The 25,546-nt window shown below is 53.3% G+C and overlaps 2 protein-coding genes across 26 annotated transcripts; one reads left to right on the top strand and one right to left on the bottom strand.

Moving 5' to 3' along the window:
• The first annotated feature begins 126 nt into the window (after window positions 1-126).
• Znf446 (zinc finger protein 446) lies at window positions 127-8,854 on the top strand. 24 transcript variants are annotated; one of them, XM_087200832.1, is made up of 7 exons: window positions 127-3,137; window positions 3,936-4,313; window positions 4,388-4,589; window positions 4,864-4,958; window positions 5,074-5,185; window positions 6,034-6,169; window positions 6,248-8,854. In XM_087200832.1, the coding sequence occupies exons 1-7, from the start codon at window positions 2,796-2,798 to the stop codon at window positions 6,360-6,362; spliced, it is 1,380 nt and encodes a 459-aa protein (XP_087056958.1). In that variant the 5' UTR covers window positions 127-2,795; the 3' UTR covers window positions 6,363-8,854. The 24 variants fall into 24 exon arrangements, with proteins under 24 accessions (XP_087056958.1, XP_087056960.1, XP_004866592.1 ...); XM_087200834.1 differs by having other exon boundaries at window positions 6,307-8,854; XM_004866535.4 differs by having other exon boundaries at window positions 6,390-8,854.
• Window positions 8,855-12,108: 3,254 nt separating this feature from the next.
• Slc27a5 (solute carrier family 27 member 5) lies at window positions 12,109-20,369 on the bottom strand. Of its 2 annotated transcripts, XM_004866529.4 has the most exons (10): window positions 19,569-20,368; window positions 18,816-19,025; window positions 18,390-18,548; window positions 15,491-15,615; window positions 14,279-14,473; window positions 14,099-14,189; window positions 13,346-13,544; window positions 13,146-13,243; window positions 12,515-12,645; window positions 12,109-12,434 (listed from the first exon to the last, which is right to left on the bottom strand). In XM_004866529.4, the coding sequence occupies exons 1-10, from the start codon at window positions 20,254-20,256 to the stop codon at window positions 12,258-12,260; spliced, it is 2,073 nt and encodes a 690-aa protein (XP_004866586.1). In that variant the 5' UTR covers window positions 20,257-20,368; the 3' UTR covers window positions 12,109-12,257. The 2 variants fall into 2 exon arrangements, with proteins under 2 accessions (XP_004866586.1, XP_021101725.1); XM_021246066.2 differs by lacking the exon at window positions 18,390-18,548 and having other exon boundaries at window positions 19,569-20,369.
• Between the last annotated feature and the right edge of the window lie 5,177 nt (window positions 20,370-25,546).

A 25,546-nucleotide genomic window follows, 5' to 3' on the forward strand; every position in this document is an offset into this window, starting at 1 on the left:
ACTGGGGTGTTGTCAGCACAGAGGTTCCGGGATTTGGCTCAACCTGGAGAGACTGGGGAGAGATGCAGCCAGGCTGTAACCTGGAGAGGGACTAGGGCATCTGTATCCCTTGGTGCCCTGCAGTGGATTAGGGTGGGGCTGCTTTGGAGCCACAGTTCTGCTGGGAGCTGAGCCTTTGTGGATTCACGTTATGGAAGTGAGGTGGGCGGGGGAAACAGGAGTGGTCATGCACCATAAATGCAGAGCTGACTCTGGCCCAGGGTGCCCCAGTCCTATCACCTCCGAGGCACTACAGCCGTCGCCTGGGCCCAGATGGCAGATGCAGCTGTTCTGTTCACGTACCATTGGAGCCAGACCCATCTGCCCATCAGGCGTCACATGTATTCCTACAAGGAGGGAGGCATGCTGGACCACTTCTCCAGGACCCTCCAAGGCGAGCCCTCTGAGCTGAGCCTCCTGATCCCCCAAACCATTGTCCACCTCCCACTCACCGAGCTGTGGTCTCAGGCTGCAGATCTGTGAAATGCAGACAAACCACCAGCCACAGAGACTTGGGGAGGTTGTGGGGTTCAGGACTGAAGGCACCTGTCAAGCAAGTGGGTACCCAGACAGTCACATGAAACTTTTCCTATGTGTTGGGTGGGAGTTCCTGGAGCCAAGTTTCTTCCCCAAGCCCACCTGACCCCTCAGACTGAATCCAGTGCCCAGTCCTGTCTAACCAGCTAGCCTTTTCCCTACATGGTGCTCCTTGCCACTTCTTTGCTTGGGCCCCTGTTGTCCCTTGGCTGCACTCTCGATTCTACTCCAACACCCAGAACTGGTCAGTGTCTCCAGTCTGGGCTCCCTCCTTCCAAATCTTCGCTCTTGAGTTGCCCTTTCCTCAGCCCAAGGTCATATTGGGCTGGTCTCTGAACCCTGAATAAGCTGGGACTGTAGAAGTGTCCCTGGGCCTTGATGTCAGGAGGTCAGACCAAACATCATATTTGGCTCCAACCCACTGAAACCACAAGGTGTTTAAAACAAATGCAGAGTGTTCTCCACATCCAAGATGCATGGGTCACTGTTGCAAGAGAAGCACTGGATTTTGCATAAGTTGCTGCAGAATGGGAATTCACCAGCTGAAGTAGCCAAGATTACTGCAGAAGCCACTGAAAAAGACACCAGCAGTACAATTGGTTGTGGTGAGGGAACTGTCAAGAAAGAGCAGCTGAGTCCTAAGAAGAAGGATAATAATGCACTTCTTAGATGCTTGCTGGACAGGGATGTCCCAGTGATACACTCTGTAAAGAATTACAGCCCCGAGTTGAAGGGATGGATAATAAAACGAGTCAGTGCAGTGGCTCCACCGTTCCCACCTCAAATCAAGAGACCCTAAAATTAAGATGGAAACAAGTGAAGAGGGATCTGGAGACTTGGATAGTCTAGATGCTATTCTTGGTGATCTGAATAGATCTGGCTTTTACAATAATCCCATATCAACAAATGGTAGTCATCTGGGGAGCAAGCAACATGTTTCAAGGAGCTAATTCTCTGGGTTTAAGAAGTCTACGATCTGTGCAGTCCATTCCTCCATATAGCCGAGTGGTGTAAAGAAACCCACACACAAATACAGAAATATGTGAATGGGGAAAGGAGTTGATAGCAATGGCGTTCTACACGTGGATAGAGGAGATGTCACTAATTCAGGGAAAGCCGAACACTGAGTTGGCAATGGAGAAAACAGAGAGGCCCAACCAGGCTTATCCTGTAGCACAGCAGCAGACTTGGAAACCAGCAGCCCAGGGAGGGGAGGCCTATACCAGACTGCCTGGGGAAGAGCTCTCTGAGAGCCATTAGAGCCCCACGCACCCTCCCCACCTGCGGTGAGAGAGTTGTTTCCAGAGAACCTGCATAGTCCTCCACAAACCTCCATGCTTCCAAAATAGCCCAACCCAAGGGAGCTGCCAGAAACCTCAGTTGATGCGCTCTACCACGCAACTGCTCAGAGTCTCCAGTCAGTGGTAGGACTACTGCTCTTCATCCAGAGCTGGTAGCTGGGATTCCAGGTTAACAGAAGAAACCAAAACACAAAATGTAGTCTGGGGTTGAATGAATAAGTCATGGTGCAGCCACTTGATGTGGAAGCAAAACTGACCCAGTTATATGGTTAGATTTTTTTTTTTTTTGGTATCAAGGATCGAATTCAGGACCTTGCTCTTGAGAGGCAGGTAGCAGAACCACTGAGCTAAATCCTCAGCCCAACGGTTTGATTTTTTAAAAAACAGAAACAGTGCCTATTGAGAGAAACATCACTTTGACTACTTCTGGTTCCCAAAGGGAAGGCTGAGCACATCCCATGAACTTGAACAGAAATCTCCAGCCTCCATTTGCAGGGCTATTATTTGAAGATGAGTGAGACAGTGATCACATGGTTACCTCCTCAGTAAATGGTTGCGCACCAGACTGCCTGTGTCCTCCGAAGGCTGCAGGGCGCTTAACAAAGGTCGAATGATCTCCCACCCCCACAAATCCCGCCTGCCCTCTACCCAGGACTGCCTGCAGCGGAATTTCAAGTGAATCTTTTACTCAGAGGCCAGAGCCACTTCTTCCGGCCTCCTCAGGGTCGGGGAGACTCTCCCATCATTGGTATGGAAACAGCAAGAGGCCCTTGGAAGGGCTGTAGTTGTTAATGGGTGACAGCTGGACGCGAACGAAGCCTTGGAAAGAGTGCTCGGGCAGGTGCTGGGACGGGATGTTCGCTCTGATTGGCCGAGAGATACCAGCACCCTCCAATAGAAATTTGGTCCGCTAAGCACATGCGCAGGTATTCGAGGCTCCGTCGGTTGACAGTGGGAGAGTTTTGGGGTTCGTATGCAAAGAAAGTGTGGCTGCTACACAAGGGAAGGAGCTCCCTAAACTGCAGCACTGCGGATTCCTCAAGAGCAACGGAGCGTCTCAGTCCAGAGAAGCCTCTGATAATGTTCCCCTGTTCTTGCTTGCTGAGGCTTATGGGAAATGTAGTCCAAGGAGGGCGGCGATGTCCACGGAACAGGCCTGGGATTGGCCAGGGTAGCGTCGCCAGGGCAACGAGCGGAGGGACCGTTCCGAGTGACGCCACTTCCCGGAAGTGGACTCCCAGCACTGGCGCGGAGGCTGAGGTGAGCGCGTACTTGTCTGCGCGGGGCGCGTCCGCCAGGGGACCCGACCCTCCGTGGCTACCTGTCGGGAGAGCAGGCCCAACGTGCCACGTGTCCTCCATCCTGCGCTTCTGTACAGGCCCTTCTTCCCACTCAGAAGGCCAATCCCTATTTCCTGTCCACGGCCGGCCTCCTACAGATTTGCTTCTTCTCTTTCCAGTTTGGGAGAGAGGCCCCCCCCCCCCCCCCGAATCTCCTCGGGAATCAGTTTCTTGCCCATCAGTCCATGCAGCGAGCGTTTTGTTTGGCTTTCCATGCACGGGCCCGGGCGGTAGGGAGCATGGAATCTCAATCCCATCAGCTTCTGCGAACGCACCTTGTGCTTCAACCCCAGCCGGACCCCGTCCCAGAGCCAGATGTCCCGGACACTGTGGGGATGGACTCGCCCTGCCTCTACTTGCCGCCCTGGACCACTGCTCCACCTTCCCAAATGACCTTACCTCCAGCCGGAGGAGCCACTGTTTTGTCATCTCCCAATAGTTCTCTGTATCTGACCCAACTGCCATTTCCTGGAAAATTTTTGGTTACCTTGCATCCAGGCATTTTTCCTCAAGGCTTCCTTTTGGTCCTGGTCCTGACCTTCTTGGTCTCAGTCTCATCAGCAGTCAGTTCCTGTAATCTCCCATGAAGCTGTCCCAGGCCTCAGAGCCTTCTCTATCCTGGCCTTGGCCCCTAGGTTTGGCCCCTAGGTTTGGCCCCTAGTGTCTGCCTTCACCTGGCCAGGCCCCCGTGGATGACACTCATTCTCCTTTTCTGTAGGTTCCTCTTGGCAGTTCCAAGAAGACACAGAAAAGAATGCCATCCCCTCTCGGTCCCTCATACCTGCCCCTGGGGGACTCCGAGACCAACCTCAAGGGACCTGAAGGTGCCCGGCTTCGTTTCCGGGGATTCTGCTACAAGGAGGTGGCAGGGCCACGGGAAGCGCTGGCCCAGCTCCGAGAGCTGTGCCACCAGTGGCTGCGGCCTGAGTCCTGCTCCAAGGAGGAGATCCTAGAGCTGCTGGTGCTGGAGCAGTTCCTGGGCACACTGCCCCTTGAGATCCAGGCCTGGGTACGAAGGCAGCAGCCAGGCTGCCCTGAGGAGGCTGCTGCCCTGGTAGAGGGGCTGCAGCAGGACCCTGGACAGTTGCTAGGCTGGGTGAGTGTGGTTGCATTAGCTTCCCAGGGGGACAGACTGAAAGGAGAGCCCTGTGACATGCCTCTTCTCCTTAGATCACAGCCCACATCCTGAAGCCAGAGGTGCTGCCTGCATCCCAGAAGACAGAGGAATCCTCAGGGAGCCCTCAGCCCTCAGCAACAGTGGATCCCTGTGGAGCAGCCCCAGGGGAGGGCCCACAGGATGCCAGGATGGAAGGGTCGGCCCAGCTCAGTTGCAGTGTGAAGGAGGAGCCCAGTGTGGATGGCCAGGAGATGGGTGAGGCGGGTGTCACACTAGGGCTATGGGCACCTGGCAGGGAGTCCAGGAGAGGTCATACCAAGTCCTAAACTCAGTGTGGATGTCCCTGGCTGGGTTGGAGACCCTGGAGGGACTGCAGAGATGATTCCAGGAAGGCAGCAGCAAAGGGCTGGCTATGCATCATGTCACACATCAGCGATGGGCCAAGGCCACAGCAGTGACACCAGCCCCTCCTCCACTTGGTTCATGTGGGTGGCTCCTGACACCTCTTCCCATCTGCTTCGATTCTCAGCACCTCTCAGCCCCTTACTTCCGGCCCCATCACCTGAGAGTCATCTGGAGCACCAAGAACCAGCCTCTACATCCTTCCAACTACCCAGGAATCAGGTGAGCTGGAGTCGGGGGTTCCCTGGTGGCTGCCCTGTGGTCCCAGGCTCTTGGCCAGTGACTCTTGTGCTCTTTGCTACTTGGAAGGGAAGTAAATACCAGGTTGCCCCCACAGGTCCGGGGGCAGAGGGACAGCCTGCTGTCTCCAGCGCTGGAAGGGACTTGTAACCTAGGCCGTGGAAATCTTGTTTGTGTGGCTTCCTCATCTCCAGAGAAGTCCCGGAGAGGTGTGTGGCTCTCAGAGGTGCTGGGCTAGCACCTGGACATTTGAACTCATGTGTGCAGGTCTGGAGGGGGCAGATGCCCAACTGTGGTAGTACCTGCCCCACCCCTGAGGTCAAACAGAGACTTTTCCCAGGCAATCCCTAAAGTCATTTGTCTCCTAGGGCTTTTCTGAGAAGGCAGTCAGCTGGGCCTAGAGCTTAGCTCAAAGCTCTGCTTCCTTCAACCCTGTGTTCCCAAGTGTGTGGAGTGAGGGCTTTGTCCTCTCCCAGTTCTTGCCCTTCTGAGACTCCCCACTCAGAGACTTCTGCAGCACAACTGCTAGCGGAGAGATGCTTTGAGGCTGAGAAGACCCTTGGGCACCCCGCACAGCCTGTGGCCCAGTCAGAACCCTGTGGCAGTGGGAAGGCTGCACCCTCCAAGGAGCCTTCCTCACAGCCTGTCAACCTTTAGCTGTGACCACATGGGGATGCTGTCTCTCCATCCCTGCTTTGGCTTGTTCTTCAGATTGCTTTTCCCAACTCAGCAAAGCCCCAGATGACATGCTTTGGGGCAGTGAGGTAGGCAGACCCCTTGGGCAGGAAGTGCACTCCTGGTAGAGCCATTGGGACCCCTGCTGTGCACCAAGCTCACTCTCTGTTGGGGCCCCGCTGGCACCCTGAACTTCCTACAGTACCAGTCACCTACTCACAAGCCCCAAGGTGTCCCACTGCACCTATCCCGGGTCCTCCTGGACCTGCCACCCCAACAAGGGATCCCCGTGTCCAGAAACAAGGCCGACCCATTACAGGTAAGGAGGCTAGGCAAAATGCAGCTGGGTCCCCAAGGCCTCTTGCTGTCCCTCCTATTCAAGGTGACAGAGGAGGGACACCCCTTCCTGGCCATGACAGTGGCCTCCCCACAGGAGCGGTGGGTGCTGCTGGACCGGTCGCAGAAGGAGCTCTACTGGGATGCGATGCTGCAGAAGTACGGTTCTGCGGTGTCCCTGGGTGAGGACCGCTTTGCCCTGGGTCCCCAAGCCCCACTCCCTGTCCGGGTGTATGCCTGCCTGATGGCCCCATCCGCAGGGCTGCCAGACCGGGAGCCAAACCCCGACCCAGAGCTGAGTCCGCGCCCTGCCCACCAGGACCTGCCCACTGCGCGGAAGCCCTACACTTGTGCGCAGTGCGGCTGTGGCTTTGACTGGAAGTCCGTCTTTGTAATGCACAGGCGCTCGCACGCTCGTGCCCCGGAGCCCGTGCCACCACCCTGTGCGCCCCGCAGCACCCCACGCCGTGCACCAGGTCACGTGTGCCAGGACTGTGGCCACAGCTTCAGCTGGAAGTCGCAGCTGGTCATCCACCGCAAGGCCCACGCTGGCCAGCGGCGTCATGCCTGCGGGGACTGTGGCCGTGCCTTCGACTGGAAGTCGCAGCTGGTCATCCACCGAAAAAGCCACCAGCCGGAGGCACTGTGAGGAGGAGCCAGCCCAGGATGGAGGCCAGGTCCGCTGCGACAGCCACTGTGCAACCTCAGTGACCACCCAGCCCACGCTCCTCACACAGGATGCAACGCGCGCTGACCGCACTCCTCCCTCCAGGGCCTCACTGCCGGCAGTGGACACTCAGGAACTGGCGTGTACCCCGTGCAGCGGCAGGGCCCCAAGTCTGCCTGTGGAAGGTGACAAGAGGCCCAGGAAAGCACAGCTGGCTTCTCTTCCGAGTGACCTTCTTGTGACCTGTCCTTTTGTGGTGCTTGATGACCCGAGGAGAGGAATTGGCCTGGACCAGCTCACAAATGGCAAGAGAGTGTGCACGAGCCAGGAGGTTGTTGCACAGTGAAAAGGTGTATTGTGAAGTAGCACAAGGTAGCAGCAAGCCGGGACGCCAGCCTGGGCGGCGCAGCCACTGTTCCTTTGTTCTGGTTTCTCGTATTTTACCATACTTACTGTAGTAGGGTATTCCACACCTGCTCCTGCACATTTATGCTTTCCTCTTGCCTTACGTTTAAGTTTGAATTGTGCATGCGTTTCCTGTCATCTGTCAGTAATTAATGAGGGGTGGCACATATGTATGAAGCCTTAAGCATATGATAACGAGAATAGGTCAACTCTGGGACACCCAGGGCAATGAATGTGCTTGTCCCATTGGGTGGAGAGCCCTTAGCGCTCCTTCCTGGTTAGTTTGTGGTCCCCCTCCACTTAGGGTTCCCTTTCAGTTGACTGAGGCCCTCTCATACTTGGCCCACTTCCCATTATCAAAAAGAGCTGGCACAGGCCTGGGGATTTAGCTCAGTGGTTTCGCCGCCTGCTGTGCAAGCGCACGGACCTGAGTTTGATCCCTGGTACCAAAAAAAAAATTAAAAGAATATAAAAAGAGCTGGTACTTTCAACCATCCTCAGTCACCTGTAGAAAGAACGGCCTGTACCAGGTCAGCAGTCCTGGAGATCAACCCCCACCCCTCATGACCCACTGCTTGCCTGTCCTGCCCATTACATGTCCTGCTTTCCAAGTGCGCAGTTTGTGTTTGGGGAGAGGCTCAGGAGTATGAACCCTGGGCCTTTTGCATGCTAGGCAATCACTGAACTGTACCCTACCCCTGTTTTTTAAAAACTTTTGAGGCGGGGGCTGGGGATTTAGCTCAGTGGTTCCAGTGCCTGACCAGAAGGTCCCGAGTTCGAAAATTTTTTGGTACCAGGAATTGACCTCGGGTCCTTGTGCTTGCGCAGCAGGCGGTGAAACCACTGTGCTAAATCCCCAGCCCCCCCCAAAAAAAATTTTTGAGGCAGGGTCTCACTAGGTTGCCTAGGCTAGCCTTGATCATGGCGTTCTCCTGCCTCAGCCTCCCTAGTAGCTAGGATTACAGGTTAGATTTTTAACATAAATTATACTTCGATAATAGGAAAGTCTCTGAATAAAAATTCTGATATCTCATTTCTGCTGACCAGAAAATCAGCAGGATGTGCCCCTTGCCTGGCGGCTTAGAGCCATGGGGCAGCTGTGCAATCCAGAGGGCCAGCCCCAGTGTCCACCTCTGGCCCCCAGCCCGTCTTGTTGCTTGGCCACCCACATTACTCACCAGCCTTGCTGGCCCAGCTCTTTTCTTTTGGTGCCAGGGATCGAACTTGGGACCTTGTGCTTGTGAGGCAGGTGGTGGAACCACTGAGCTAAATCCCCGGCCCTGGCCTGGCTCTTGAGCCTGAGCTGTGTGGGCAGTGGGAGGCCTTTCTTTCTAAGCGTGGATGAACACACACAGATCAAGGCCAGGGCACAGGCCCACGTGGCCTGTGGTCATGCAGCAGGGGGTAAAGGGCCAGTGCCCTGCTGCCTGGCCATGTTTGCTGGTGCCCTGGACAGTCATTCCACACTTAACCAAGGTAGTGTTCACTTCTTAGTAGCTGGTCTAGGTGGATTGAAATGACAGATTTTTTTTTTTGTACCAGGGATCAAACTCTGGACCTTGTGCTTGCCAGGCAGATGCGGCATCACTGAGCTACATCCCCAAGCCCAGATTTATTCTCTTACAGCTAAAAATAAAAATATAAAGGGATGGGGATTTCATTCAGTGGTAGAGCATTTGCCTGGCTGTGTAAGCCCCTGGGCTCGATCTCCAGACTCCCCCAACCAGTCTGCAACATAAACTGCAACGAAACAAAACATTTTAAAGCTCCAAATAAATAATGACTAAAACATAAATGTGGAGAGTCTATGAAGCAGGAATTCACCTCAGAAATTTTATTACGCTGATAAAACCTGCAAGCTTTGAAGCAGTCAGGAAAATACCAGCTCTGTGAGAGAAGGGTCTGGCCTCCCTGGTGCATAGCCGCATAGCCAGTGCATAGCAGTGGTAGGCACAGCACTGTCAACACATGAATAAGTGATACACAGGTCAAGATTATGTGATGGGGCTGCGGATGCAGTTCCATTGTGCAGCACTTGCCGAGCATGTGTGAGGCCCCAGGTTCAGTACCCAGTAAAATACACACATACACACACAGGCGTGCACGCATGCATCAGAGTAAAATTCTTTTTTTTTTGGTACCGGGGATCAAACTCAGGTCCTTGCGCTCGTGCAGCAGGCAGTGAAACCACTGAGCTAAATCCCCAGCCCCAATCAAAATAAATTTTAAAAACTTAAAAGGCTGGGGCTGTAGCTCAGTGCAAGGCCCAGGGTTCAATCCTCAGTATGGGGGGAGAGGAGGTGAATGGTTAGGGCTCTGGGAAAAATGGATTTGAATAAAGTGCCAGGGAACTCGTATACTTGAGGATCTACAGTGAGACCTACAATAACATTAATATCCTTTGACCCACACCTGCAATGATGCAGTTGGCTAAATAAATCATAGTTAAAGCACCTCTCAGTGGGGCCATCTCTAGCATGAAGTGTGAATGATGCTACAACCCCCCGGACGTGCATCAAGGATTAGTTGCCATTTGATAAGTACTAGCTTTGGCTTGGCCCCAAGGGAAGTCATCAGGGTTCTGAGACACAAGTTTGTTTGTGTAGTTGTTTTGTGGATTTTTTTTTTTTTTGTAGTACTAGAGATTGAACCCAGGGCCTTGGCACTGAGGTGTGTCCTCAACTCTTTTATATTTTCAGACAAGTTCTTGCTAAATTTCCTGGGCTGGCCTCCAATTTTTGGTCCTCCTGCCTCAGCCTTCCAGAGTGCTGGGATTACAGACCACTGTGCCGTTTTTTTTTTCTTTTTTGACATGGTAGCCCATGATGGCCTTGAACTCACGATCCTCCTGCCTCGGCCCCTGAAAGTGCTGGGATCACTGAGGTGGGCCACTACACCGAGCTCTTCCTGTAGTTGTTTATGAAGGTCCCCTCAAATGACACTGCAAGGTGGGAGCAGCATGCCCGCCCTACAGATAAAAAACTGCAGCCTTGAATGGCAGCAAGAGCCCGATGCCAACAGGAAGGATAACATATCCTTTTCAGGGAGCTTTCCCTGTCTTATTCAAGCCTCATAAACACCCTTCAAGATAAGTACAATTGGTGGTCCCGAGATTTAGCTCAGTGGTTTCACCGCCCGCTGCGCAAGCACAAGGACCTGAGTTCGATCCTTGGTACCAAAAAAAAAAAAAGAGAGATAAGTACAATTGGGCTAGGGATTTAGCTCAGTGGTTTTGCCACCTGCTGTGCAAGCACAAGGACCCAAGTTTGATCCATGGTACCAAAAAAAAAAGATAAGCACAATCATCTGCCCCATTTTCCACTAGAAGAAACTGAGGTACAGGAAATGGATTGTTCTAGGAACTTACCCCAGGCCTTGCTGTAAGTGGCTACCTCTTTTTACACTCCAAGTGCTGGGATCTAAATACCTCGGTTCAAATCCATCATACATCCCCACTGTTTGTCCTCGGTGTGTTAAGTACTTGGTAATCTCCCGATTGAGCAGATTTTCTAGGCCCACATACCTGACGCTAGCTTTGTCTGATAGTAGGAAATAGTGACACAGCCTCACTGACCAGGAGCCCTAGAAGTGAATGACAAAGGAACGCAACACTGACCACTGGGGGATGGCCGAAGCTTTACCCCATTCTCATTGTAGCACACGCAACAGAGATCGTGACACCTGGTCTCAGGCTGGCACCAGATCATGGACAGCCTGTGCAGGAGCCCAAAGACTCTGGGGAGCAGGCCTTCAAGGTCAGAGAGACATAGAGCACGTGGCCTGAGTGGGGGTGGCCAGCACCAGCCTTTGCTCTTCATCCTTGCGGTCTAAACCCGTTCTGGGCTGCTTGGTCCCAGAGGGTATAAAGGCCTTAACAGTAACAATGAGCTACTGGGTTCATGGCGGGAGGGGTGGGCCGCCAGGAGACCAGCCTGGCCTCTGAGTCAGGACCCGCTGCACACCAGGCAGGGAACCAGGGTGTGGCAGAGGTGGCAAGCTCTCCCAAGGGCCAGGGGCTCACTGATCAGAGGAACCCCGAAAGGGCTTGGCCCTGCTGTGCTGCTGCAGGTGCGCAGCTAAGCTCCTTTGGGCCACGGTGGCTCCTGGAGGAACAGCAGATGGTGGCCTGGACCATGCAGGAAGCTGCAGTTCTTCTGGGAGCCTGGGCTCCACACTCAGCTCCATCGGCCATGCAGGGCAGACAACCTCAGGTGATAGCAGCCAGGGCAGATGCCTCAAGGATGACAGCATGCTTGGTGTAGGACCTCGCTGAAGCCACCAGAGGCACTGAGGGCCCAACTCCCTTGTACCTGTGCTGACCTGGGCCTGGGGAGAGGCCGCAAGCACTTCCTGCCTCCATGGTGCCAGCCTGACGGGCACTTCCGGTCACAGCACTTCCCAGAGGCTGTGTCCAGGCACGCTCATCTCCTTCCCCAGAACGCTCCCTGAAGCATTCCCAGCTCCTTAGAGCGCAGAGTCCGTATCCCAGAGACCTTGGCCCCTGTAAACCTGTCTAGAGCTTTGGCAGTGCCTCAGGAAGTGCTGCCCGCCCTGGAGACTCCGGGTCCCAGGGGCTTCTGTCTCCACTGCTGCTTCCCCACAAAGCTCAGCCCAGGGCCTTGCGTGTGCTGTTCACTCAGCCAGGCACTCACCTCTCTCTCTTTCTGTCCCCTCCTCCTCAGTCCAATGTCTTCCAGTCTTTGTCAGAGGACCCATCCACACTTCCTTCTCACCCCCCCAGAACACAGATTACAAGCGCTCCCTCCACTTCCATTATCTGCTGACCCAAGCCCAGGAGGCTCAGAGGCCACAAAAGACCAGGAAATGAAGGGAGTGCTTCTTTTTTGTTGTTTTTTGAGACACGGTCTGGCTATGTAGCCCAGGCTGGCCTTGAACTCATGAACCCTCCTGCCTCAGCCTTGGTAGTGCTCTTCTCTCATTCCTGCCCCACCTTTGGCCTTACCCAGAGAGGACCATTCCCCTGGATAGCTGATGTCCTTGGGAGGAGACCTCACACTCCTCTGTCATTTTTTCATCCACACACAGACCTCTGTACACATTTGCATTTATTCTTGCTCGGCTACCAGGGCCAGGGTTATTCCCAGCCTGTACACCTGGAATCACAACAGCTCTGTGCAGGCCTGGAGGGTCAGCCTTGGTTCCTCCCCGTTCAGATGTCCTGTGGGTAGGCCAGGCAGTCAGAGCTTCCAGGTTCCGTCACACACAGCCTGGTATGTGTCTGCCATCAGGGGCCGGAAGGCCTGGGCCCGGCGGTCCAGTATGAACAGAGGGTCAGTGATGACTCCCACGTTAAAGCCCTCTCGCACCAAGTGGGACTTGACCAGTTTGAATGTGCTCGTGGTCTCCAGGGTGTCCTGCAGGGCAGATACTGTGGCTTTGGGCCATGACCGTCCCAGTCTGGTCCCACCCAGCTGCTCCTCCTGCCCCAACTCACCTGGATGCGGATAAAATGGGGGGCAGCGTAGCTAGGGAGCCACATGTGCACGTGTTGGTACAGCTTCTGTCCATCAAAGGTCTGGCCGGGGACCAGCCTCACAGCAGCCATGCCCACTTTGCCCTCGCACCCTGTGAGGCACACGGGTCACTCAGCTGAGCCACCAGCCTGGCCCTCTGCCTTGCTCACTGGCTGTGCAACCCGGCAACCTCTAGCCCTCTCTGTGCCCTAACAGCGCCCCAGCTGTAAAGTCAGAGTAACATCCTGCACCTGAAAGATATCCGAGGTCTGTTTGGTTTGGGTTTTTGGTACTGGGGATTATTAAACCAGGGCCTTCACCCTGAGCTGCATCCCCAGCCCTTGTATTTTGAGTGTGTACTTTTTTTTTTCTAATACCGGGGATTGAACTCAGGTCCTTGCGCTTGCAGGCAGGCGGTGCAACCACTGAGCTACATCCCCGGGCCTCAGCGCTTGTACTTTGAGACAGGGTCTCAGTTGCGAAGTTGCCACACTGGGTTGGAACTTGCAATCCTCCTGCCTCAGCCTCCCAGTGCTGGGGCTCCAGGCATGTGCCACCACACCCAGCTTGGTCCAAGGTTTAAGGTCAACCAGTTTAGGGACCAGATCATACCTGGTACTGGCACACCATAGACATTCACTTCCTGCAGGAAGTCCACAAGTGACAGCACGCCCTCCACCTCCCGTGTGGACACGTTCTCGCCTTTCCATCTGCAGGGTTGGAGTCAGGGCTCGAACCCCACCTCACAAGAGGGTCCAGATGCCCATCACCTGCACCAGCCCAGCCTGTCCCCATCCCTAACTCCACCACACCGGAAGGTGTCCCCGAGGCGGTCCTGGAAGTAGACAAAGCCTTCACGGTCCATGGTCAGCACATCCCCCGTGTTGTAGTAAATGTCGCCTGGACGCAGCACACCCTTCACCAGTTTCCGCTCAGACAGCTCTCGGGGACCACGGTAGCCGATGAAAGGAGAGTGACTGAGTACCTTGGTCAGCAGGAGCCCCGCCTCCCCTGGAGAAGGAAGAGGAGCGCAGTGCAAATGACAAACCAGAACCCTAGCAGCCAGCTACCCAGTGGTCAGTGGGCCAGTGCACCCTGAAGACAGCTGAAACACTGGGACAGAGAGAGCCTGAGAGACGGGCAGGGGGACACAGAGAATCAGAGCAGGAAGGAAGGAGGTGGCATTAGGTAGCACACGAGCAAGGGGAAAACAATACCAAGGAATGGACAAGGGATAGAGACAATGGTGCCAGGAAGAAAGGGCTGCCAGGGCTCTCCAAGGCTCCAGGAGAGAAGGGACTAATGGCTAGGAAGATGTGACCCCCACAGAAGCCAGGGAGAACTCAGATGGACCAGAGCAAGAGAATGAGGCAGGGAGTTGGCAGGGTGAGGCTGAGGGGCGGAGGCCCAGGTGGCAGTGAGCAGCACAGGGACTCAGAGTCCTGACGGGGACTTCCACCCCCATGGGCTCTGGCTCCAGGCTTTCGGCAGTTTGTTCCAGCCATGCAGGGGGCCGAGGGTATCCACCCCTCCTCCACCCAGAGAACGCTCCTCGGTCTCCATACCCGGCCCCACAGGGATGCACAAGCCCCGCTTGTCTCTCACGGGCTCTGCTGCCTCCATGTCAAACTGCACAAGCTCAAGAGGAGACAGCACCTGGTGAAGGGCGGGGAGCACTAGCAGAGGACCTGTGGGCCCAGCCGCAGCCAGGGCCACCTGTCACCCTGGGCACCCCACCTACTCACCTGAAGGAGGCAGTTCGTCTTGCCCACGGCCCCACAGCGCCCTGCATAGTTGACTAAGCCTACGTTGCCCTCTGTGGAGCCATAGAATTCCCAGATCTGAATGGGACCAAAGCGCTTCTGGAAGGTTTCCCACACATCTCCCCGGAGTCCATTGCCCATTGCCAAGCGGACTCTGTGCATCCGGTCTTCTGGTCGCTGCAAGAACATCCCCAGAAGGAGAGGAGAAGGTGTCCTTGGGGATGCTGAGGAACCCTCACCTGGGGGCTGTCTTGGGTCCTTACCTTGAGAGTGACCCCAGGATGATGGGGCTCTGTACCTAGGGGATCTACCTGGGGTACTGAGGTACAGTTACTGGAGTCTTGGCCTGAGGGTTACCTGCAGAGGTTACCTAAGAGCTTTGCCTGGGGAAAGTTACCTGGGCCCTTACCTGAAGGATTACCTAGGAGACGTGATGCATCAGGGATCTTACCTGGAAAAGGTACCTGGGGTCTCACATGGCAGAGTTACCTGGAAGCCTTACCTTAAAAAGCTACTGGGAGCCTTTACCTGAGGGCACATGGGGAGTGACTTGAAGCCTCAGTTTAAGAATTACTTTAGTGTCTTACTTAGGGCAAGTTACATGGAGCCTTTTACCTGAGGTGTTACCTGGAGCCTTTGCCTGGAGGGATACCTGGGGACTTATCTGGGATCGTATCTCATTGGTCTGTAAGGATGAGATGGCTCACAACTTCTGAGTTCACCCTGAGCCACTCCCAGTTCTAGGCACTTTACATATATTTAGTTCACTTAATTTTCACCGAAATGGGGGCCTTTATTTGTACTGGGGTTTAAACCTAGGGCCTTCACACTGAGCTACATCCCCAGGTCTTCTATATTTTAAGACAAATTTTCACCAAGTTGCTAATTTTCCCTGGACAGGCCCAGACCTGCAATCCACCTACCTCAGTGTGCACTTCCAAGCCAGGCCAGATAGGATCTGCCCCTATTGAATGAACACACTGAGGCTGAGGAAAGTGGAGGCATCTGCTGAGGATGGAAGACCCCTCATCAAAGCAGCCCTTTAGGAGAACTTGCCTCGAACTTGTTTTCTGGGCTCTTGCCTGATAAGCACAACCCAGTACCTGAGTCTTTATCTGAGAGCTTTACCTGGGGTGTCATTTGGGGTTTCATGCCTGCTGTGTTTACCATGGATCCTGAATCTCAGAGCCTCACCTGAGGAACATTGCACAAGTACCGCAGGACCTCACCCACATATTGGATCACTGTCACACCATGCTGACGACAGTCATCCCAGAAGCAGGAGGCAGAAAACTTGGGTGCCAGGACACAGGTAGCTCCTAGAAGGGAGAGGATGAGTAGATCTCAAGCCATGCTTCCAAGTTGCTGTGAGAAGCTGCTTTGATGACCTGATTGCAGTCTCTGGGAATGTAGGACAAGGCCAAGCTCATCTCTATGCCCCAGCCAGACTGGCCCCATGAAAAGAGTCCACGGGGCCAGCCCTGTGGCACATGCCTGTAGTTCCAGCACTTGGGAGACTGAGGCAGGAGGACTGCCATGTGTTTGCGGTCAACCTGGGCTACATAGCAAGTTCTAGGCTAGCATGAACTGCCTAGTGAGACCCTGTCTCAAAAAACTCAAAACAAAAACAAAAAAGAAAGAAGAGGATGCCTGGGTTCAAATACTTTTTCTAGAGGGTATAGAAATCCCAGTGCTGGCACAGGTGAGCATGCTAGATGCGAGGTGTGCATTTGTTGCTCTGAATTTGCTGAGTGCCCTGGAAGGCAGACAGGTGGGTAGGAGGATGGACGTGGTGGGTGGGTGGGAAGATGCGTTGGCGGATGGATGAATCGGTGATGGCATGGGATGCAGGGGAGAGATAGCCAGTGATGAGGTAGACAGGAGCCGCCTAGGAGGCCTGGTGGAAGGACGAAGGGAGTACAGAGTTGACGGATGGACTCGTGGACAAGACCCCAGGGCCACGATCATCACCCCTGAGCAGCGGCTCTCCTCTGCATCTGGCCATCACCCTTGCACCCAAACTGCAACTGCTCATGTGCTTCGTAAGGTGACAAGTGTGTGTCTTAAAATGGTATTTCTGGAAAGGAGGCAGCATAATGCCCTCCACGAAAATGAGCTGGGGTTGTCTTTGTTACCTTCTGGCCACCATGCACTGTTTCTCCTCTGCCAGACCTGTCTGCCACACCACCCTGCCTTGGAGCCAGGCCGTTATGGACTGAAACCTCTATGAGCTACTGACTGATGACAAGCCTGCCATCTGAACATCTAACAGAACAACATTCAAGACAGGGGAAAACAGCCTACCACGAACAAGACAGTGAATTAATGACCAAGTTAATAACTGAGACACCTGACCAGCCAAGCCCATTTCTCATTGGCCATCTTCCGTGTAAACAAGGAAACCATGGACAACTACAAAGAACTTTGTCTGGATCTGCAGCTCTCTGGGCAGAAAGTGAAACATCAGAAACTAAAGGAACAAGGAGAGATTTTAGAAGCTATGATAAACCTTGGCAATTAAATGCAAAGAAGCCTAAAAAAATCAAAAAGTGACCTTGCTGTGTCTAATATTTCTCCCCCATCACTGGATTCCAGATCATCATTAGCATCTTACTTATCCTCTCAAACATGTCTAACTGATTTGGATCATTTCTAGCATACTGTTCTTTGAAGACTATGAACTACTTGGAGTGGCCCTTGCCTCTTGTGCCAATTGCAGCATTATGCTACATTCAAGACAAAACCAAACCCACATTTACTGAAATACATAAAAGCAAATTAAATATTTTAGAGCAGAAGAAGAGGGGATTTCTGTTCCAAACATTTAATAAAAAAGAGGAGACGGAGGATGGGAGGAGGGAGGAGAGTGGAAGGGGCATAAAAAGCGTTAAGATGTGTAATGTGTATGTACCAAGTCCCCATGATGAATATAATCATTATATATTATAAACATGTACTAATACAAATAAAAAATGAATTTAAAAAAAAGAAAATTAGCTGGGTGTAGTGGCACATGCCTGTAGTCCCAGCACTCAAGAGGCTGAAGCAGGAGGATCACTGTAAGTTTGAGCCCAGCCTGGGCTACATAGCGAGTTTGAGACCAGCCTGAACTACCTAGTAAGACCCTGTGTCAACCCTCCCCCCAAAAAACCAAGGGCCAGGCATGGCAGTGGATGCTTGTAACCCCAGCACTTGGGGAGGCAGAGGCAGGAGGATTGCCAAGAGTTCGGGCCAGTCTGGGTTCCAAAGTGAGACCCTGCCTCAAAAAAATTTTTTTTAATGTGTTTTTTTTTTTCTGGTACTGGGGATCGAACTCAGAACCTTACACTTGCCAGGCAGGCATGGCGCCACTCAGCTACATGCCTGCCCGCCCCCCAAAATTAAAAGGGCTGGGGATGTGGCTCAGTGCAAAGATCCTGGGTTCAATGCTCAGTAAAATGGGGACAAAAAAGGAACAAATGAGCAGGCATGGTAGCACACAGGTGTAATTCTAGCACTGAGGGAAGCTGAAGCTCGAGGGTCACAAGTTTGAATTCCACCTGGGTAACTTAGGAGGCCCTCTCTCAACATTAAAAATATGAAGGGCTGGGGATGTGGTCCCCTGGTAGTGGTCTCTGAATTCAAATCCTGCTACTGAAAATACTTGCACACACACACACACACACACACACACACACAATTTTTTAGGAAGAAAAAACCATAACAGGGCAGCCCTTGTCTGAGTTATGAGTCAGGTGTCCAGAAGGACAGCCCGGTCAGCACTTGGTGACCATTCCCTGACTGGCTTCTGGGGCCAGGTCACAAAGCAGGACCATCATGCCCATCCCCTCTGGAGCACGACAGCCTCCCTGATGCACACCGATCTTCACACCAGGTCTTGTTACCGCCAGCCAAGGAACAGCCATTAGAGATTGTTTTAGGTATTCAAGCCTTGGGCTGGGGGGGATGTTACTGTTACTGTTACTGTTACTGTTACTTCTCAAGAGTAACAGTACAGAAAGCTGGGAAACCTGTGGAGTCTTGTCACCCTGACTGGCCCCAACACCCCTTCTCGGACCCTGTGAGCTAAAGGGATCCTCTGAAAAGGACTCACCAAGCTCCAGGCAGCCAAGGACCCCCAGGACAAGCCCCATCACGTGATAGAGAGGCAGGACGCTGTAGACCACATCACCAGCCGTTGCCCCACACAAGGACAGCATCTTGCTCACCTGCAGCACCCGTTCATGTGTGAGGATGGCTGGCTTTGGCAGCCCTGGGAGGAAGCAGTGGGGAAGGGGTCTCAAAGGGCAGCAGCCAGACCTTGTTGGGCTTGGCTCTCAGGACACTGGGTTTTGAGGCTGAATTCCAACTGGGCGTGAGAGATCAAGAGCAAAGGTTAGCAAGAGTGTCAGTGCTGTTTACCGGGCATGGGAGCACCCACTCGACACTGGGGATGGGAGTCAAGGCCAGATGTGGAGGGTGGAGGGCAGGGCGATGTCAGAGACCAGCAGAGGCTAGGCTGAGGCTGGGGGCCCCTCACCTGTGGTCCCCGAGGTGTAAATGAACAGGGCAGGACTTCGACGCTTAATCTCCCCGCGTAGGTGAGCAGGCACTGGGTCAGAGGGCGCCATGTCCAGGGCGGCCCCCAGAGACCCCACACCAGGTGTGGCAGAGGTGTGGCTGAGGTAGAAGCAGTGGATGTCCGCAGCCTGCAGCTTGGGAAGGACCTCCTCCAGGCTGTCCTGGAGGTCTGGAAGGTCAGGGGAGAGACTGAGGCAGAGCTCACCTTTGTGGTCAACAGGGGAGACCCAACACCCAGAGACACAGGAACAGCTAGCAGAAAAAAAGTTTCATCATTCTTGGGTAAAGGATCTCATAAGTGGGCCAGGGATTTAGCTCAGTGGCAACGTGCCTGCCTTGCAAGCGAAAGGTCCAGAGTTTGATCCCTGGTACCAGAGAAAGAAAAAAGAATCCCATAATTACTAAAGTTTTTGTCAAAAAGAATTAAAATCACTATTTTGTGAAAAAATTAAAAAACAACGATCCCCCCCCGCCATGGCTTCCCAGTTACACTGGTTTTTTTTTGTTTTTTGGGTTTTTTTGGTACCGGGGATCGAACTCGGGACCTTGTGCTTGTGAGGCAGGTGCCAGAACCACTGAGCTAAATCCCCGGCCCCACACTGTTTCGATTGTAACTGCCTGAGACTGAGACGCGGGAGGAAAGGACCCCCTGCCCAGCCCCATCAGCATTACCCCTGCCCTCTTCCCTCCCCTGTAGCCCTGGGGTCCTCACCTGGGTCCACCACCAGCACCCGGGCCCCTGAGCTCAGCACAGAGTGTGCCAGGGGAGCCCCACGGCTGTGTGGGTTGATCCAGGCCACTGGGCAGCCCAGCTTGGCCATTCCTAGGCACAGACTCAGAGCAGAAATGGCCTTCGAGGTTCCCACCAGGAGACTGACAGTCTCCCCAGCACACAAGGTCTTCCAGCTACCGACTTCAGCCTTCAGGGCCCATGCTGCCTGGCAGGCCCGGGCATCCAGCTCACCAGCAGTGACTGCACAGGCTCCAGGCCCAGTCCACACCAAGCACACCTGGCCAGGCTGTGCTCGAGCCCTCCGCTCAAAGGCATCCACAAAAGTGTCTGGAGGCTGGCGGCTCAGGCGTCCCCTGATGCTCAGGCCCAAGTGGAAGAACTTGGCTAAGAAAGTCACATCTGTAGGAAGCCAGCGCAGTCCTGGGGGTGGTCGTGTGGGAAGCAGAGTCAGAGTGAGGGCCCCAGTCAGCAGGCCCAGGGAGTGAAGCCCCCAGAGGCGGACCCAGGGCTTGGCCAGTGCCACCAGTCCCAGCAGCAGGAAGCACAGGGGGTCTCCAAGGAACCAGCGCAGGGCCACTGCCACAGCAGCTGGCCACACGGGCTGCCCCAGGGACCCCATCAGGGGCAGCAGCAACAGCAGCACGGCCAGCCGCTGCCAGACGCCCATAGTGCTGTCTCCTCCGAGAAGAGGCCGTGAAATGCGCCGTCTCACCTCTGACCCTGGGCTCCCCGGCCCAATGGCCTGCCCCACAGAATGGCTGGTGCACTCTACCCACCAAGGGCCCTGGCACTGACATCAGCAGTTGCTCCTGACCTCTGGACTCTGCCCTCAGCCCTCTCTTCCTGTGCAGCTCCAGCCCCTGTGCCCACTCACCAGCTCTGCCTGCCTCCCCTGTTGCTGACCTCTGGGCCCCAGGTCTCTGACCCCATCTTGAGCCATCACCAACCCCGTGGCCCTGCTTGCCCAGGCCTCTTCCAGGACTTGCACCTCCCTCCCTCCCATGATAACTGTGTGCCAGGCACTTGAAGATGGGCAGAAACTCCTGCCCAGGGCATGTTACAGCAGCAATAGCCAGCACACATTCCAGCAACAGCAGTGAAGCTGAAGGCATAGTGGAGACCCCAGAAGTTTGAAGAAGCCAGGAACGTAGATCATCTGAGGAAAACTACAAGGAGGGAGCAGAGCTGGCCCAAGAGAGAGCAGTGGGAGCTACAACCACCAGAAGTACCATAGGGTGAAGCCACCCAAGCCCTTTGGAGTTCACATCTTGCTACACAGTGCTTCAGATGCTGGACATGGAACTAGAGGACTTAATGTTTGCCCTGCTGGATTTTGGACTTATTTTGATCCCAATGCTTTCTGTTCCCCTCTTTGTACCTTTTGGAATGGAAAAGTCTATCTTATGCCATGGAATGCTGGACAGGTTTAACTTTCTTTTCATTCGTACAGGGGCTCGCAGCTAAGAGTTTGCCTTAAATGTCATAGGTGACTTGGGATGACTCGCAGCGCTGAAACTGTTAGGACTTGGCAACTCCTGGAGATGGACTAAATGTCTTTTGCACAAAGGGATGTGTACGAGTCTTTGGAGGACCAGGGATGGAATGTTATGGCTGTGTTTAGCTGTCCCCCCAAAAATTCATGTGGTCATAGGTGGGGCTTTTTCAGAGATGGCTGGACTAGAGTGTGTGACTGATTCACAGTGAAAAGCTAGGATTAAGGGTGGGTGGTTACTAAATCAGTCCACTGATTGGTTTGGCACCACCATAATCCCAGTAGCCTGGACACAGCATAAGGGACAGAAAAAGGCTTGCTCTTGGGCCGGGGATTTAGCTCAGTGGTTCCACCACCTTCCTTGCAAGCAGAAGGACCCGAGTTCAATCCCCGGTACCAAAAAAAAGAGGCTTGTTCTCTTTCCTTGCTGCCTTCTGCCCACCATGGACTGTTTCTCCTCTGTGATCCCCTCTGGCGGGCCACCCTGCCTTGGAGCCAGCTGACTGTGGACTGAAACCTCTGCAGGCTGTGAGCCACATAAAGCTTTCCTCCTTTACTTTGGGTGTTGGGTATTTTATTTCAGCAATGAGAAAAGTAACTAAAACAAGTAGGAAGCAAGCTGCTCAGTTACCTTGCTGGAGGGCTGCTGCTGGTACCTCTGAACCATGATGCCATGTCCACAGCCACTGTCCAGAGAATACTGGAACACCTATGCCGGAACTCATACCTCACCACCTGCCATAGGCTTTATTGGCACTTGCTCACCTGGCATCTACAGAAATTGAATCTCAGGGACCAGGAGGCTGAAATTTGTCTGTGATATGTGTGGCTGAACTAGGAGCCCTAGTCCCTTGCCTCATGGAGGCATTCAGTATGGGGGAGGAACCCAGCAGGCAGGCTGGATGTGGTCCTCCTGTGTGCACCCCATGCTGGCCCCTGTGCAGAGGGCTGGGGGAAGCAGAGGAAAGTGACCCTGTGTGCTCAGGGTATCTAAGATAGCTGGACTCAGACTTTTTTTTGTACTGGGAATTGAACTCAGGACCTTGCACTTTCGAGGTAGGCACAGTGCCACTGAGCTAAATCCCCTGGCTCTGGACTCACTTTTGCCTAAGCATTTCATTTGCTGGTGAGGCAGCAAATGTTATGTAGCCCACACATCCATAGTGCATACATAAACTAGTATTCTGTGTTAACTTTTTGGCAACTTGCCAACTTTGTCTGATATCATAGATAAGAGTAAAATTTCTCGGTGTTGCTCCCTAAGCCACTGAGATAGTAAAGGTCAGGTCAGACATCCCCATAGCTCCACACCTTTTCTTTGGGCTGTCCAAATCTCAAGTGAACCTTACTGGTAGCAGAACAGTTGGTGTAGCTCCAGTCCAGCATGGAACCCTCTGCTACCCTGGGTGGGACTGGGGTGGTAAGCCACAAGAATGTGGTACTCAGTGGCCAGCCTCCTGTCCAGATGGGCCCCTCCTCAGGCCTGGACAGAGGTGAATGGGATCCCCATTTCAAAAGAGAAAGCCTTGCATCCCCGTCAGGAGCCAAGGAGCCATTCTACATAATTTTGGGGAAAAAAATCATTTCACAATTAAATTATGATTAGGGCTGTCTGAGGCCTCAGTGGTCCTGTGATGCTGTGATGCTCGAGGGGAGGATTACACCAGTTGAAGATGTCCTGGGTCTTTAAAAACCGAGTAGTAATACAAAAAGACAAAGGTTTCACCTGGGAAGAGGCAAATTCCTTTTCAACTTAACTCATCCCACCTACTGTTGTAAGAATGTTTTGCTGAGGGCCAGGGATTTAGTCAGTGGTTTTGCCACCTGCTGTGTAAGTGTGAGGACCAGAGTTCGATCCCCGGTACCAAAGAAAGAAAAAAAAAAAATCAAAATCTATGAGAATGTTCTGCTCATCTCACCATCCTAATCAAAATAAGCTCCTTATCTACCTAAGATCCTCATCAGCATAGGATTATCGCCACCCTCTGAGACATCTGATACTCCCTATGAACCCAATAAATAGTGGCAGCTCGGAGTGTCTTTGTCTTTGCCCGCTCAGGGCCACTGACCTCCTGGGCCCCATATACTTGAAATCACACAAGTCTCTGTTGTCTTTTTTCTTCACCCCTCGCTGTTCCCCTTTCTGATCGACCTCCGATACATGCCATGGGAGAAATCTTGGAGAAGAAGAGTTCCCATACTACTGCTGGGGCTGGGGGGTGGTGGTGGTGCTGGTGGGTGTTTCTTACTGCCCTTAAGGCCAAGACAGAAGCTCATTAAGATGAGACACCTGCATCATCAAGTTAGAAGATGAGCTAATAGCTGCTCATAAATGTTGTCCAGAAGGAGTGGAGGCTGATAAGATACAGAGTTCATGGGCACAGACAACTCAGCAGCTGAAGATACCTCGCCAGTCCATGCAGGAAGGTCCATCCTGTGGTGATGGTGAAAATGCAGCAGTAGCTTTGTACCCAGCAGAGCAGCTTTAGTTCCTGCCCAGATGACTTGAGTTCTCCACACACTGCCCTTACCCCAGGCTGAACTGGTAGATTTGGAAAGCACTTTAGACAATGCCAGGAGGAACTTCTAGCTGCTTTGTTACTGAGATTGTGAGATTTGGAGGTGGGTGGTGTTATGTGTATGTGTATTGGGCAGGAGATGGAGAAGTTAGCCCTGATCACTAGCCACCCGGCCCTTGAGAGTCGGCAGCAGCTGGTATGGACAGGAGACTAGCTCCCCGGCCGGCTGGCTTATGGTATCCAGTGTGTGTGGGGGGTGCAAGATGGTGAGTGAAATGGCGGTCACTCATTGATCATTCGCTGGTCCTGTGGGAGCTGAGTATGTGACCAGCAATGTAACCGTAACACCCAGGGCTCTAGGGATAAACGGTTCACTGCAGACATGAGGGATGTGGTCCTGCAGAAAGCCTCTTCCCTGCCTTTGGGCTGCTCATGGCCAGTCTGGCACCCTGTGTGGGACATTGGATTAATCAAGAGGCTACAACGGTGGCCTATGTAGGGGAGGCAAAGACTGGGAGGCGGGGCCATAATGTCCTTACTATGTCCTGGGTACCCCAGACAAAGTGGGAGAACAGGTGATCAGGAAACCCTACAACGGTAACTCACACTAAGATGAAGGTAGACCTGTTGGGGGCAGGAGTCAGTCAGGCCAAGTTCTACAAAAAGCCTAATACCTACCCGTTGGAGTTATGGAGACAGTTATAGGAGGATCAAATATTCACCTTGCAGCCACAGCTCAGGTCGCTAAGTTGGAAGATCATTTAACTGGCTCTCCCAATGCTCTGCTCATCTCTGAATAGGGCCAAGGTAAAGGCACTCATCCGATGGGGACCATGGGGACCATGGCCTTATGTGGAACTAGCAATCCACTGGTCCCTGACCAATGTCCAATGGGTTCTGGCTCTAGTAGACTGGGGCTGAGTGCATTCTGTTATTTGGGAACCTGGAGTTCTGGGGCCCTGCATTGTATGTAGATGGCTATGAGAGTCATAGCACTACAGGAGTAGAAACCTTTGTGTATTTGAAAATAGGCTGCCTGCACCCTAAGGAATATAAGGGGTCTGAGTCTCCAATACTGGAGTACATTTTGGGAGTTGATATACTCTATGGACTATGGCTCCAGCCTACTATGGGGGAATTCTACCTGCAAGTGTACACATGGAGGCAATGGTAAAAGACCATTCAAAGCATTGCTGGCGCCCTGAAGGGTCACAGCTGTGAGGCAGTACCACCTGCCTGGCAGACATATCACTGGGGTGATCCAGGAATTGGAGAAGGTAGGAATTATCTGGCCAGTGCATAGTCCCTATAACTCCCCTCTGTAGCTGGTTAAAAAACCTGATGGCCCCTGGAGAATGACAGTGGACTTCCAGGAGCTAAATAAGGTCATTTTCCCTCTGCATGCTGCTGTGCCCTCTGTGGCAGACCTGACAGACTGCGTTAGTCAGGGGCTGGTACTTATTAGCAGATTGGGCTAATACTTGGGGGTTTTTTTGGTTGTTTTTTTTTTGGTACCGGGGATTGAACTCTAGACCTTGGGCTTGTGAGGAAGGTAGTGGCACCACTGAGCTAGATCCTCGGCCCCTAATACTTGCTTTTCTGTTGACATAGCCCTTGAGAGTCAGGATCAGTTTGCTTTTATGTGGGGTGTCTCTCAACGGACTTTCCCAGTGCCCTCGCAGGGACATCGGCATTGCCCCACTTTGTGTCATGGCTTGATGGTACTGGATTTGGGACAGTGGCCGAAGCCACCACCTGTGCAAATGTACTATTGATGAGATCCTGCTTTTGACTCTCTTGTAGACCTTGAGGCAACTGTACCAGTGCTCCAAACAAATCTCAAAACATGTGGTTGGGCTGTCAACAAGGGCAAGCTGCAAGGGCCGGGGTTGTCAAATTCTTGGGAGTTTCCTGATCCAGTAAGACAAAAGTCATCATAGATGCAG

The sequence above is a fragment of the Heterocephalus glaber genome, unplaced genomic scaffold (genome assembly GCF_053883595.1).
Source record: "Heterocephalus glaber isolate CG9 unplaced genomic scaffold, H.glaber_assembly_v1.0 deba00001745, whole genome shotgun sequence".
NCBI classification, from domain to species: Eukaryota; Metazoa; Chordata; class Mammalia; order Rodentia; family Bathyergidae; genus Heterocephalus; species Heterocephalus glaber.

Bases quoted from the DNA above. Each gene is read 5' to 3' on its own strand.
- Slc27a5 (XM_004866529.4), bottom strand. From the start codon at position 20,256: ATGGGCGTCTGGCAGCGGCTGGCCGTGCTGCTGTTGCTGCTGCCCCTG. The intron at 19,026-19,568 runs GTGAGGACCCCA...CTGACCTTCCAG, and splicing joins GGTGCTGGTGGTGGACCCAG to ACCTCCAGGACAGCCTGGAG. The intron at 14,190-14,278 runs GTGAGTAGGTGG...GCCCTTCACCAG, and splicing joins AGACGAACTGCCTCCTTCAG to GTGCTGTCTCCTCTTGAGCT.
- Znf446 (XM_021246069.2), top strand. From the start codon at position 2,796: ATGCGCAGGTATTCGAGGCTCCGTCGGTTGACAGTGGGAGAGTTTTGG. The intron at 4,590-4,863 runs GTGAGGCGGGTG...TTCGATTCTCAG, and splicing joins TGTGGATGGCCAGGAGATGG to CACCTCTCAGCCCCTTACTT. The intron at 4,959-5,073 runs GTGAGCTGGAGT...TTGCCCCCACAG, and splicing joins TCCAACTACCCAGGAATCAG to GTCCGGGGGCAGAGGGACAG.